The following is a 15,180-nucleotide window of genomic DNA, read 5'->3' as shown; positions in this document are numbered from 1 at the left end:
TTTTAAAATTGTGAAAAAAGCTTTCCCTTTGTTTTCTGTGTTGTTCTCTAGAGAGGGGACAGAGCAAAGTCAGGGCTATGACTATGCTGTAAAAAGCTTTTTGCCAGGTATGGAAATCATCGGATTATACTTAGAACTACCCAAATATATAAGTAGATTAGGAAATGTCTAGAAAGATGCAATTAAGTTTATTTCTTTTATTTTCTGTGCACTCCTCTGTGCTAACCCCAGATGCTTTTGTTTGTTTGTAACCTTTAAGATGAACCCCCAAGAAAGCTATTTTGGGTGCTTAAGATTTGGAATAGCTCTTTTAAAATCTAGCAAAAACCTAAGTTCCGGATGTATTTTCTTTCTTTTTTGTTTTTAATAAAATTTACCTTAAGAACAGGATTGGATTTTTGTCCTAAGAGGTCTGTGCACATGTTAAATTAGCTGGTGGCAACAGCTAATTTCCTTTGTTTTCTTTCTCAGCTCTTCCCCGGAGGAGGGAATGGGGCTGAAGGGGCTTGAGGGTACCCCATAGGAAGGAATTCCAAAGTGCGCCTTCCTGGGATCCGAAAAGGGGTTTGCATTTGGGTGGTGGCAGCGTTTACCAAGCCAAGGTCAGAGTAAAGCGGTAACCTTGGGAGTTTAATACAAGCCTGGAATGGCTAGTATTAACTTTTGAACATCTCCATCACCATGCTCAGATTTCTCACATTGCTGCAGTTACTAAGTAATGACAGGCCATGCATTCTCCCACCAGAAGCTACACAGGACACAAGAAGATTCTTGAAGACTCAAGTCAGTCTATCAGTGGAAGCAGCAGTGTAGGAATCTATAGAAGCTATTCAGTCATGTTATCAGATATTGGGTGTTGAATCAAACATACTGCTAAAATGTAAACTGTGTCTTCACAGAATTAAATGGATCACTAACTGAAAAACAATACTAGTTATTTCTAACCCTGTTTATGGGCCTCTAAACAGTGAATAATTTAATGTCCTGTCCACTCTGATTTCTAAAATGGTTAATTTTAATATAGTTTAACAGTATAACAGTTTTAAATTGAACTCTTTCCAAACCCAGGTAGAGCAACCTCAGAACCCCTCTAAACACAGTTCCTGCAAATCCATTAACCAAAAAGTAGCGTCCCTGGAAATTTTTGTACTGTCTTCAAATGCCCCGTTGGTTTGACACTCTGAAAGTACTGAATATGCTGCATACTGTGGGATTGCTTGGGCAGACTGAGTATTCTGTAGAAAACCCTGAAAGTCTGTACCATAGCATCTAGCACAATTGGCCCTGATCATGACATAGATTTTAAGGTCAGAAGGGACCATTGTGATCATCTAGTCTGACCTCCTTCCCACTGCAGACCACAGAACTTTACCCACCCTGTAATAGACCTGTAACCTCTGGCTGAGTTACTTAAGTCCTCAGATCATGTTTTAAAGACTTAAAGTTACAGAGAATCTACCATTTACATTAGTTTAAACCTGCAAGTGACCCATGCCGCATGCTGCAGAGGAAGGTGAAAAAACCTCCAGGGTGTCTGCCAATCTGACTGGGGGGAAAATTCCTTCCTGACCTCAAATATGGTGATCAAGTGGCTATTGTAATATAAATCAATAATACCCCAGCTACTTTTTTCTACTTTTATAGTGGAGAGAAAAAAAAAAGTAGGAACTGGAAAGTGAGAGACTGAGTTTGCACACTCATACATAGAATAGGTGGGGGGGAGGGTGTGTGAAAAGAGAGAGAGAGAGAATGCACGCATGCGTGAGTTAACATTATAGAAGAAAGGTCAGAGCCTTCTCAGCCCAAGCTGTGCAGGAGTCCATGAATACAAGTTACTTCTATTAATAAATAGTAAAAAATCAAGTGAGGCCTCATATTTAGAGGTAAAAAACCCCTTTCCTGCTAGCATATCTATCAGGAACTATCGTGTTTACCCAAACACTAAGAGGAAGTTACTTATCTGTAACTGGAAGTTCTTTGAGATATCTGGTCCCTATCTGTAGTTCACTGTGGGGTTACGCATGTACACTGTGTGCCCAGAGCCCGAGAATTTGAAAATAGTGTCCGTTGGTCCACGCCTGAACTCTGGCTCACCTCATGCCTCTGAACGAGGGAATAAAGGGTGGGATGGACCAACTACTTGATAAGATTCAAAGCAGAGGGGAAGGAGGGCAAGTAGTGGAATATATATATTGGGACCACACATTTCAAAGTACATCCAGCTACAGGTAAGTAACCACCTCTTCTTCAAGTGATGGTCCGTATTGTATTCCACTATTAGTGATTGGCAAGCAATACCTGAGAAGGAGAAGGGTGTGAGGATATAGGCAGTAGGGCTGAGCGGAGTATCACTGTCCCAAAAAGGCATCAGCAGAAGAGTCCTGCACTAGGGCATAATGTCTTGCAAATATGTGAATGAAGCCCCACATGGCTGCTTTACATATGTCCAGGAGGGGTACCTCCTGACAAGATGGCATAACTGTTGCTTGCACTCGAGTGGAATGAGCTCTTACTCCATTGTGGGGGCTGCAGGGCGAGATTCGAAAGCTGACAGCAGAGGAGAATGTGGCTAGAGATCCATTTGGAGATTCTCTGGATGAAGATGATGTGCCCTCTGACTCTTTCTGTTATAGCAACAAACAGTCACGGGGATTGGTTTTCTGTAGGTAGAAATCCAAGGCTCACTGAACATCAAGAGAGTGGAGTCTTCATTCCTCTGTGGAAGTGTGTGATTTTGGGAAGAACACAGGAAAGTGAATGGATTGGGTTAAGATGAAATTCCAAAACTACTTTGGGGTGAATTTGGGGTGTAGACATAAAGAAACCTAATCCTTATGGAATATAGTGTATAGAAGATATGATGGCACTTCAAGTTCACCAACCCTTCTCACTGAGGTAATGGCTACAAGAAAAGTAATCTTCACTGAAATAAGAGACATGGAGCAAGTAGCTAAAGGCTGAAATGAGGGGAAGGAATACTGAGAGAATAAGGTTCAGGTCCCACAGGGGAACAGGATTCTGAGTAGGTGGGAAGATTCTTATTAGGCCTTTGCAGAATGTATTGATCAGTGGATGTGTGAAGACCGAGTAGCCCTGAGAATGTAGATGGTATGCGCTTATCGCCACCAAGTGGACTTGCAAGAGGCTGATAGAAATAGGATATAGTCCCAGATGAGAGGAATATCTGTAATCTCTCGGAGAACACCACCTTGTTGTGCCCAAGAAGAGAAGCACTTCCATTTAGCTAAGTAACATTTTCTAGTAGAGTCCTTTCTACTATTAGAGAGAATGTCTCATGCAACTTTGGAGCATGAACGTTCTAAGGATGATGCCCACCCAAATACCAAGCCCTGAGAAGTGGAGTGGATGTGGATCGGGGTGCCTGATCTTGCCATTCCACTGGGTCCGGGGCTTGGGGAACGTTAGGAGGATGATTGTGGTCGTGATGACATGCATAGGAGGTTAGGAAACTAGAACTGTCTGGCCAGAAGGGGCAATCAGGATGAATCTTGCTTTGTCCTGCCAGATTTTGCACAATGCTTGTGTTGCACAGAACTCATATTGCAGGAGCAGTAGTGGAGGGAAGGCACAGTTGAACTGGTCCGACCACGAAGCAGAGCAACACCCTGAGAGAGGAGACCTAGATCTCCTCTGGAGCAATATGTAGTGCATTTCCTGTTTGCTTGAGAAGCAAATGATCCCTAGTTGGAGTTCCCCATAGATTACAAATATTGTGCACTATTGAATGAGGGAGCTCCCACTCTTATTCAACTATTTAATGGCCTTCTGAGGGCATCTGTAAGCACATTTTGCTTCATTGGAAGGTAGGTTGCAGATAGGTTGATTTGATTGCTGATACACAATTCCAAAGACTGACTGCTTCTGTGCAGAGGAAGGGGAATCTTGCTCCTTCCCTGCTTGTTGATGTCAAAGATCATTGTAATGTTATCTGACATTATAAGGACATGGTGAGAATGGAAGAAAGGACTTGCATGCCTTCTGTGCTGCTTGCAACTCGAAGATATTGATGTGCATCCTGGCCTCTCAAGACATCCAGGTTCCTTGTGCTGTGTGGCTGTTCATGGGAGCTCCCCAACCTAAGAGGGATGCATCCATAATAATGGTCCTGTTCAGAGAGGAAGGGAGAAAAGGAATACCCATACCTGATGAGAATTTGTCCACCACAGCAGGGAAGACAGTATCTTGGCCGGAACTGTCACCATGAGGTTCATGGAATGACGGCTTGGGGAGTATACTGACTGCAGCCAAGTTTGAAGGCAACAAAGAGGGAATCTTGCTAATGTGACGACATAGATGCATGAGGCCATGTAAGCCAGAAGACACACAAACATGTTTTGAGCGATAATTGAGGCCTGCTTGTGATGTGAACTATGTGAATTGGGGACAGGGTGAGAAAACAAAAATTCTGAAACCTTGGCCAGCACATAATAATGCTTCTCCGCCCCTTTGGGAGTAGAAGCACAGGTGGGCGTAGTGTGCCAAACTGTCCTAGCTGGATCCAGTATGGCTTCATTAACAGGGAAAACTATTCTGTTGGGTCTGGAAGCATGCAGGATGTCTAGGAGTTTGTGCTGGGAGTCTTGGATCTCCTCAAGGGGAATCTGAAGCTCTCCAGCAGAGGTCCTGGAACTGTTAAAGTCATCGTGGTGGATGGGGGAATGGAGTGGGGGGAGAGGGAGGAAGGGACATAAAATTCACTTCTTCATCTGGGGATGATGATGGCAATCTTGCTGGTTCCCGTGGAACTGTTGGGGGCAGATCTCCTTGGAGGGGAGGCAAGGGTAATTCCCTGGCAAAGTGGATCAATTCTGCAGAGGGGTACTGGTCCCAAGGTCCCCAATATGGCCAGTAGGAAGGGTCGATAGGTGGTCATGGGGCCTTCCACTGCATGAGGTACAAGTGGCTCCTAGTTAGATGAAGCAGAGGTTGGTCTCAAACCTGTGTGGGTCTTTTGGGTGGTGAAGGATACCTAGGGTAAAAGAAGAATGGTTTATCAGATGGCTCAGAATCTCCTGATGAAGAGAAGGCTGATTCTGGTCCCAGTAGTCGTATCATTGGTTCTGTTGGAGGGGAGATGTATTCTGTGTATAGGATGGGTGATAAGCTCCTTCCAGCAGTCAATTACCTTGGAGGTGATATTATCTCCTTGAAACAGAGGGAACTGATGGAGTAGGGGATTCCGGATCTGGGAGAGCAAAAATGTCCTGTGAGGCAGCAACAGATTCAGATCTTCCAGTATGAGAGGGGTTCTGCTTGTCCAGGTGGTCAGAACCTATGAGGAGAGTGGTATCTGAAGTTAGCAGTTATCTGACTTCATCGGTGCTGACAAATCCCGGGGTTTAGAAGGAGCTAGGGACGACGGTACTGCCAGAAAACAGTCCAGTACCGATGGAGCCCAATGCTTATGGGCATTCTTGTCGTGAGACTTAGTCTCTTTTTTGTCCCTGAGACTTAGTACATCCTAAGTCCTCATAGGCCAAGCTGGTAGGCTTGCTTACAGCTGAGTCCGACTTCTTTGACGTGGACTTTGAGGAAGACTTAGTTTCATACTCATGAGAAGCCTGTGGGAGTAGATTCTCTCATAACAGAGCTCCACCTCGCAGCAGGAGGCGCATTCCTTGCTGAATCAGGCCAATATACGAGGGATGTTCCCTGGCCTGGATCCAATTGGGGCCTCATGGCCTTCTCCATGAGATATTTTCAGAGATGAAATTCCCACCTTTCTCAGGTGCAACTGGGGAACGATTGGAAGATACTGCACCTCGCTGTGATGTGAGCTTCCCCAAGGTAGTACAGGCAATGCCTGTGGTCGTCACTGACCAAGAAGGATCATGGGCAAGAAGCACAAAGTTTGAAGCCCAGAGTCCTGGGCATAGTCCACTACTTGAATGTGGTACAGGGGAGTACAGGGGAGGGAGGTGTCTCCCTGGGAGACTAATCTAATGCTAAACAGTAAAACTATTAAAACTATTGAACTATTTACAAACTATATAATTCTCATTTTGTAGAAAGAAGCCAAAACTGCGGACACTTAAGGTTCCAACTCAAACCATGTGGCGGTGAGAAGGAACTGGAGAGGCAGTCAGGCGACCTTATTCTTTATCCCCTCAGTTGAAGGCACAAGGTGAGCCAGGGTGCATGTGTGGACCAATGGACACTACTTTCAAACTCTCCAGCTCTGGGTACATGCTGAGCATGTGTAAGCCCACAGTGGAATACAAATAGGGACCACCATTCAAAGAAGGTGGTGAGGTATTTACATCACACTAACAGTCACAGATTATAATTTTGGCTGGGAAATGAATTCCAATGATGCCTTTTAAAAATAAAATTAATGTAAGGTAGATTATAATAAGGTATTCCTATTCATTTCCTTATTTTAGATTAATCAATAATAACTATGTAAAGACATGACTTTTATGGTTGTGTTCTTTTTGGTGAGCCTAGTTTTTTGGATTCCCTGTTTGAAAAAAATAAGAAGAAAATAATGTCTTATTGCAAACTACTCAAAAGACAATCAGAAAAACATTTCTATTAACAATATCATCTGAATACAACCACTGGTCTATGATAATGATATATTGGAATATCTATTGGTACCCAGTGATGTCAGTGTGACAGGTTCGGTCATACAGATCCCCTTAGGACTGTCACCTGATGTGGTGAAATTACCTCTGAGTCCATTTTCCCTATCAGCCTGGCACTCCAGAACCTTGCCTTTTTGAGCCAGACAAGCTAGCCTGCTGCAACGCAGACCCAGAGTCCAGTCCACTCCAAAACTGCAGACTTAACTGAAAACAGGTCAGCGGGTTAGTTGCCTCCAGCACCCAGACACCTGCTCCCAATGGGATCCAAACCCCAAATAAATCCATTTTACTCTGTATAAAGCTTTTACAGGGTAAACTCAAACTGTCCACCCTCTATAACACTGATAGAGTGATATGCACAGCTGCTTGCTCCCCCAGGTATTAATCACTTACTCTGGGTTCATTAATAAACAAAAGTGATTTTATTAAGTATAACAAGTAGGATTTAAGTGGCTTCAAGTAATAGACAGAACAAAGTAAGTCACAAAGCAAAATAAAACAAAACACGCAAGTCTAAGCCTAATACATTAAAAAACTGAATACAGGTAAATCTCACCCTCAGAGATGTTCCAATAAGCTTCTTTCATAGACTATCCTCCTTCCTAGTCTGGGCCCAATCCTTTCCCCTGGTACAGTCCTTGTTAGTTTCAGCAGACATCTTAGGTGGAACTAGGGGTTTTCTCATGACTGGCCACTCCTTTGTCCTGCTCCACCCCCTTTTATAGCTTTGGCACAAGGCAGGAATCTTTTGTCTCTCTGGGTCCCCACCCCTCCTTCTAAATGGAAAAGTACCAGCTTTAACATGGATTTCATTATCAGGTGACATGGTCACATGTCCTGTGAGACCCCAGCCTCCATTCTTCCTGGGCTGACCCACACGTACACAGGAAGGTTTGCAAGTAAACGGAGCTATTTACAGTTCACTGATTCTGAAGCATCCTTAATGGCTTCCACTTAATATGTTTACATTAGTAATACAAGTTTATATCTTATTCTCCTAACTTCAGACACAGAAATAATACATGCAAACAAATAGGATGAACACACTAAGTAGATTATAAGCTTTGTAATGATACCTACAAGAGACCTTTTGCATAAAGCATATGGAGTGCAACATCACAGTCAGAATGTACTCAAATAATCAATTCTGGCTTTTGGTTCTTAGAACTTGTATGAGAACCAGTTTTCTCACAGGATATCAAATTTAAAAAAGTGTTAGGTATTGTATTTTCCTTATGAAATGTAGTTTGACATTTCTGAACTTCTTGTTATTCTTCTTTGAAGAAAACTACTTCAAATGTCTTTACACAATCTTTTATATTTATTGCTTAGCATATCTGTGAACATTTATAACATTTTAAATATAATTTAAGGATATGCATAAAAAACTTAATAAAAACACATTCAAAGCAGCACTGAACTCCACATTTTAATTAAAAACCCACAGTAAGCTAAAAGGGTTGTAATATCCTTAGGATATGTCCTATAACTGGGCCAGGGCCCTCTTTTATTCCATGTTTGTATAGTGTGTAGCACAATATGGCTTTAGGCCTCAGATGCTACTGTAATACAAATAATAAAAACAGTGACAACCTCCCACCATTGGTACTCACTCATTGTGATGAGAATCTTGGGACAAGTGAACCATTTTCTTGTTGCCTGGGCCTGCAGTGGTAATCTAAGAGGGGAAAAAAGGGAAAAAAATTAAATAAAAATGCTACAAGTTCTTGGGCTGTATTACATGTACATTGTATTTTTCCATTGGAAGAGTATATACTACCTACCGAGGTAGTAACAGACACACTAAATACAGTAAAAATAATTAGTGATACTTTCAGTTGATAACTCAAGTAGTATTTTCATAAGTATCTAAATGATTTAGGAGCCTAATCTCAATTTTCAAATGGTAATTGAGAAGTTTAGCAGCCTTATGGACAGATTTTCAAATGTGTCTACATGTCTAATGATGCAAATAGGTGCCTAATCTGCTTAGGTGCTTTTGAAAATTTCAAAAGATGCCTATCTGCATCTTTAGGGGTCTAAATGCCTTTGACAATGGGATTTAGGTGCTTTTTAAAATCCCACCCAGAATGTATTGTGTTTTTAAGAAATGTAGAAAAACACAAAGTTGTGACGTTAGGATGGGATTTTAAAATGGCTCTTACTCCCTTAGATTACTTTGAAAACCCAGGTCTTAGTCTCTAACACAGAGCAAATGCTAATGAAAATAAAAGTAAAATGTACATATAAAATGGTATATCACTACATCGATGTCATATTCAGTTGTTCCTTCTTTAATCTCAACTGCAATCAAAAATAAATATGAGGATTTTTAAAACTAGTTATGTATTTACCTTATATACTCTCCTCATACGTCACAAATAGGCTTTGAAAAGGGTGTGTATACGGAAAATATGGCTTAGTGGTGTTATGCAATACTACAGCAGAGCAGCCTCCTGCTCTTCTGCAGCACAATTTGCTTGTTATAGCTGCTATGCATACGTACAGGAGGCGGAGTTAGGGGGCATTAGGGACCACCTGCTGAAGTTGCACACATGCAGAAAGTAAGTGCAGAAGTTACTGATGTTTGGAGCAACAAGTCCTCTTACAATTACATACTTTAAAGTCTCCAGCGGATAAAGTCTTACAATCACTAGATGACCAAAGTCAGGACAACAAAAATCAGCTATGCTGCCAGTACTGAAAGCAGACCTGGAAACCACACAAATAAACAGCTGATATGCACATATTGTCTGGGACCATTGGGGTTTGGGTTGTTTTTTACCTATGGATCCTCTGTTTATCCACATTTGACAGTTCATCACTCATCAGGAGGATGATGCATTGCATTTTCAAAGACAACAAATCACTGAATATTTTATAAAAGCAAGTTTCCTCTACTCTTACACATTTTTATGCAGAAGAACCATGGCATCTTAAGGTTCAAGTCTGGAAGATGTTCATATAATGCCACAAATGCCTTCAGAAAGCTCCACAGGTTCAAAAATATTTGCCAAGTTCCACAGAAATTCCCTATCTGTAAACTGGGGCATTTCATTATAATGGGTAGAATCTCTCAAACAAATAGAACTTGAAAAGAACACCTGTTTTACTGGTCAGTAATTATTCAAATGCCACAACACCTAAAACTCTGACAGCAGGAGACGTAGCAACATTATACTTTGCTGCCTCAAAGAAATCTTGCCTGCAAACCAGCATATAGAATGGGCAGTTCCAGACACCAATATTTGATATTAATTTAGTAAGATTTAATAGAGTGAAAGCAGTCTTGCTTATTCACTTAGTAACAATGAAATTGCAATCAACGCTTTCAAACAAATTCCCCTCTGTTACATTTTATCTTATAATTTGAGCAAGACATATTATTTGTCAAATATGGACTTTGAAATGCTGATGATCTAAAACATTTTAAATGTATATGTAATCAGGAAGTTATAACATTAGTAATCAAACTGTTACTTGAACACCATCGGTAAACATGTGGCTCAGCTCTAGAGAGTTACATCCTGCATTAATCTCAAAATGAGGTTTTCATGCTATTCCAGTGGGTATCCCTGGAATATAGTAATCCATTTTCTACACTGTGGGTATAAGAAAAGCCGACTGTGCCTATGTCATGCTTTGTTAGAGGTTCATGATCACATTATCTCATGGTGGACCTGACACTTTTATTCAGTTTACAGTATGTTCTGTGTACAGGCAACTTATTTCCTTTGCCAGGGTTGCTGACAACCTTTTCCACACTATATTAATCTTGTTTACTGACTTTATCTTGGTACAAATATCAGAAAACTGAACTTTTTATCTCAGGGAGAAAATAAACAACATGTTGACAGAAGCAGAAGCTATTTTCTGGACTAAAATTGGTTGTTTACCTGCAGCCATACTTATGGAAAAATGTTTAACTCTCCAACTCGCTTGAAATACATAATCCAAAATGTTATAAGCGTGGACATTTCGAGAACATCCATGTGATAAATTGTCAGGTATAAAACAATATCTTAACAGAAAGAAATATGATTTGTAACTAATTTATACTGAATATAAAAGTGATCTCAATCTAGTTACAATTCATCGGGAAGTACATTGATCAGGTTTCTCCTACATATCAAAGGTAACTTCAGTTACTAAATAGCCACATAAGATTTAAAAAATTAAATATACAATACACACACACACGAATATGTATGCTATACTGATTATTATAACGTATAATAATTACATATTAAATTTAGATTTGCAACACTGCCCTCCTTTGTGAGAAACACCACACTGATAGAGGGCAACAGTCTAAGGTGATGTTAGCAATATCAGATATGGATGTCTTCTGAGTCTTCCAATAAAGAAGCCAATTGCTTTCTAAATCTCGCTCTAGGAAGGAGTCAGTTGGAAGGACACTATGAGCCAGATGAATGCTTGGTCAACTGGTTAGCTCCTCTGTCCATTAGAAGAGATTGTGGGAGTTGTCTACAGCTGTTTCTGTGTACTGAATTGCCAATACTCAGAAGGAAATACAAGAAGATAGTAAAATTAATAGTAACCATCTCTAGGGCCAATAGTAGTAAGCATAAATATACCTTTCAAACACTGACACACACAGTCTTGGTAGTATAAATGTTTTAGGGATATAAGTTTGGAATGACCATCTAACTCCTGTATGAGTTAAGAGCATATTGAAGAAATTACAACTAAATTTTATAACCAACAAATAGTATTATGTATGCAATTTTTGCCACACTTTACAGAAGAATCTATTTTTAGAAATTTTAGGAGTTTTAATAAAATGTGTTAATACCACTTGCTGTACCCTTCCATGGGTAAAAACAAATTGCTGGGCAGTAGAAGTCTACCTGTAAGGTGGAAGGAGAGAAAAAGACAGCAAGACATAATGACAGCATTTTACTTTAAAATCATATTTATATAGAATTTTTTTAAAAGCCTGATCTCTCATGAGATACCAGAGTTAAAAAGAATAACCTGCTTCAAATGGGTTATGGCATTTGGTCATTGTCTTGATGGTCCAGGAGATAAAGGAACTTAAACATGTCATTAGCCCAGGACTGAACGTTGATCATACTGGAATTTAGATAACCATCATTGTGATGAAAGAGGAAAACATTTCTAAGTATTTTTTCCCCCCAGTTAAGAATGGCAGCTTTCTGAAAGTTGATTAGATATATGAAGGTCTGGTGTAGTTCTATAGAGCACAAGTAACCAGAAGGGATGAATTAGACGGCAGAGTACAACTCAGGATGTCAAAAGTGCAAAATAAATGCAATGAAATAAACTGCACAGAGCATGGGCAATGACGTGAGTGTAACAGTGGGCTACAGCTCTTTCCACTCTACAACTCATCTTTGCATTCGCTTGGTCCTAGTGCTTGCCAATCCATCTACACATAGTCTATGGGCTTCTGTAATTTATACCAGCTGCAAATACCTCCAAGGGGCTGAAACCACATCTGAAAATCAGGGTATCCTGGCCACTCTTCCTTTCTTCTTCTGCTACAGCAACAGGGAGAGGCATGAGACCCCCTCACAATGGCTCTGTAATGCTGTAGGACGAGTACTGCACTGAGTTGCATGGCTTTTGTGCCAGACTACATCTGCACCACTTTACAGAATATGACCTACAGTATATTAATATCCAAAAGTGTGTGGGGTGCTTCACAGAAGACACAGAATTATTTGTGAGACTGAGCAGTCTAAATTTCAGATGTGATGCAAGGAGTGAAGTGGCAGGATTGGATGGGAAGAAGGATGACAAGGGTTGGCAGAATATGAATATGAAGTTACTCAGTTTACATAATGTGGACATAAGTGGGTTTTTTAATGTTTAAAAATACAGAAGATAAAGTTATGAAAGTTATTGCAGACATCACGGAGGAAATGAGATTTCAGGAGAGGTTTAAATGGAAAATAAGAGTTTGGAAAACTAAAATAGGAAGGGCACGCCACACAAAAGAACAGAAATGAAAAAAAAAAGGAACAAATATACTTGTGGGAGAAAGATAGGCAGGGCATTGAGTGTAGTACCACTGTTAGGACAGAAGGAGGCAATACAAGAAGAATAGGAAGAGGTATTATAGTAGGCCATGAAGGTGATGACTGAAAGTTTGTGTTAGATATGATGGAAAAAAGGGAGTCATTGGGGCATTCTAAAGGGGAATGTGATATAATGCAGTCAGAATATCGAGCCTAGAAGATAATTTTATCATACGATTGTGGAAATTAATATTCTACTGTTATGATCACATATGAGAAGTATGTATATATACAGTAACTCCTCACTTAACATTGTTTTGTTGTTACATTGCTGATCTATTAGGGAACAAGCTCATTTAAAGTTGCGCAATGCTCCCTTATAACATCGTTTGGCAGCTGCCTGCTTTGTCCATTGCTTGCAGGATTCTCTGGAAGAGCAGCACCTCCTTGTGGGGATTAGAACCGGGGAGGCTGGCAGCTCCCACTCCCCATCAGCTCCCCTAAATTCCCTGTAAGGTATGCGGCTTGGCAGCTTCCCAGAACCATTCAGCTGTCCCTCCCCTCACTGTTGTGCTGCTCCTGCCTTGCCCTATGCTCCCTGGAGCTTCCTGCTTGCTGGGGGAGGGAGGGAGAGGGGTGCTGATATCAGGATGTCCTCCTGCTCCTGCCCCCACGCTCTGCAACCCCTCTTCACAAAGCAGAGGATTGGAGACAGGGCTCAGGGACAGAACTGAGGGAGCTTGCTGGAAGCTGTTGCTTCCTGTCTGAACTGACTGATCTGCTCAAAAGGGCAACATAATTGAAGTGGAGTCAGCGTACTTAAAGTGGCAATGCATGTCTCTCTCACTCATGCACGCACCCCCCAGCACTCTGGAAAGTCAGCACCTGTGCAGCCATGCACGTGCTGTCAGGAGGAGGTAGTGGTGCACTCCAGTTGGATAGCGTGGGCTCATCATCATGTTCAGTTTTTGCAGGGACTGCCCTGCATCTATTGTGTTTCCTCCCTCCTGTATTAGTCCATGCTGCCTTGTAGAGTGTTTGGCTACATTAACAACAGTGTATTAACCCTTGAGGGCTCAGCCGAGTGCTAGTTCATCATTTAGCAGCAAGGCATTCCCTGGGAAACATTCCACCCTTTTACTCTACCACCTCAACCAAGCTTTACAATCATTCATTGCTGTGTACAATATTAAACTGTTTGTTTAAAACTGTTTAAAACTTATACTGTATAAGTATATAATGTCTTTTGTCTGGCAAAAAAAAATTCCCTGGAGCCTAACCCCCGCATTTACATTAATTCTTATGGGGAAATTGGATTAGTTTAACATCATTTCACATAAAGTCACATTTTTCAGGAACATAACTACAACGTTGAGTGAGGAGTTACTGTATCAGAGCTTTGTGACCAAGAGTTTCAAATTTGACATGATTTGGAGCTCCACAATTTGAGAGAGCTCAACCTGGGGTACCTTAAAATCTGATTTTCAGAGAATGATGAGGACCATTCTGGAAAATCAGACTCCTTAAAGGTTCTTGAAGTTGGGCATTCAAAAAATGAACGCACCCAAATTTCAGTATTTTAGATGCAACACTCTTAGTTGCACTAGACTGGATTATATAGAGAGATTGGAGAGTTATCATTATAGCTCCAAAACAATTGAATAGATATACACTACTATGCAGTGGGTGCAGGACTGTGAATCAGAAGACCTGGTTTTATTCCCAGGCCTGTCACTAATTAGGTGTATGACCCTGGACAAGTCTTATCTTTACAATAAGCATAATGATACTTCACCATCATTATAAAGTGTTTTAAGACTTATGGATAAAAAGCACTATATTATAGGAAGTGCTGGAGTCAGGGCCTACAGTTTAGGTTGCTTAACACTTTCATTTCCAACTGTTTTCAGTTGCTTATAACTTTGTCAAACCATTATGCTGAAATTTTCCACACTGGGTATCTGCCTCAAGCTTTTTTTATTTTTTATTTTTTTAATTTTCAACAGAGTACAGCTATTTCCAAAAATAAGGTTAGGAAAAAATATATTGCTCTTCCAATGACGAAAATAGGCCTGTATCTTTGGATCATAGAATTGTCTTTTGCTATCTCTATGCAAACAAATATGGCAGTGTTTTAAAATCACTGTTTGCACATACTCAGTAAAGGTTTGTTAGAGGCTGTTTATTACGTTTCCAAAAGATTCTGTCTACACTGAGCACACTACAGTTCAAAGCTGAGCACAACTTTCACAACAATTCCTCCTCCTAGTTGCCAGGTGCTGGTCTGGCACTGGGCACAGGAACAGAGCCAGGAGAATGTCTCTGCTGTGCTCTCAATACTCTCCCTATTGCACTCAGGCAGACTGCAAGAGGAGGAGATGACTGCTTAATTTGAATGCAATGAGGGAAGGAATGGGGGAGAAAAGGGATAGGCAGTTAAGTGGGACAGAAGTTTCTTTGAGAAGGGAAGGGGACAGGGACAGGAATGAAGGGGACAGGGACAGGCTGCGGGATAGCAGCAATGAACAAGAGGGACAGAGACAGGTCTGGGGGAGGGAGGGAGGGAG

General features: G+C 41.0%; 1 protein-coding gene across 4 annotated transcripts in view; it reads right to left on the bottom strand.

Moving 5' to 3' along the window:
• GPATCH2 (G-patch domain containing 2) overlaps positions 1–15,180 on the bottom strand; it is a 173,730-nt gene that overhangs the window by 39,490 nt on the left and 119,060 nt on the right. For all 4 annotated transcript variants that reach the window (XM_039530865.1, XM_039530862.1, XM_039530860.1 and 1 more), the window contains one exon: positions 8,222–8,286. In XM_039530865.1, coding sequence (XP_039386799.1) covers positions 8,222–8,286 — 65 coding nt within the window. The remainder of the gene's footprint in view (positions 1–8,221; positions 8,287–15,180) is intronic.

Source organism: Mauremys reevesii, linkage group 3 (genome assembly GCF_016161935.1).
Source record: "Mauremys reevesii isolate NIE-2019 linkage group 3, ASM1616193v1, whole genome shotgun sequence".
In the NCBI taxonomy this organism is placed as follows: domain Eukaryota; kingdom Metazoa; phylum Chordata; order Testudines; family Geoemydidae; genus Mauremys; species Mauremys reevesii.
Note: the sequence above shows the minus strand (reverse complement) of the source record. Positions and strands in the feature narration are given on the sequence as shown.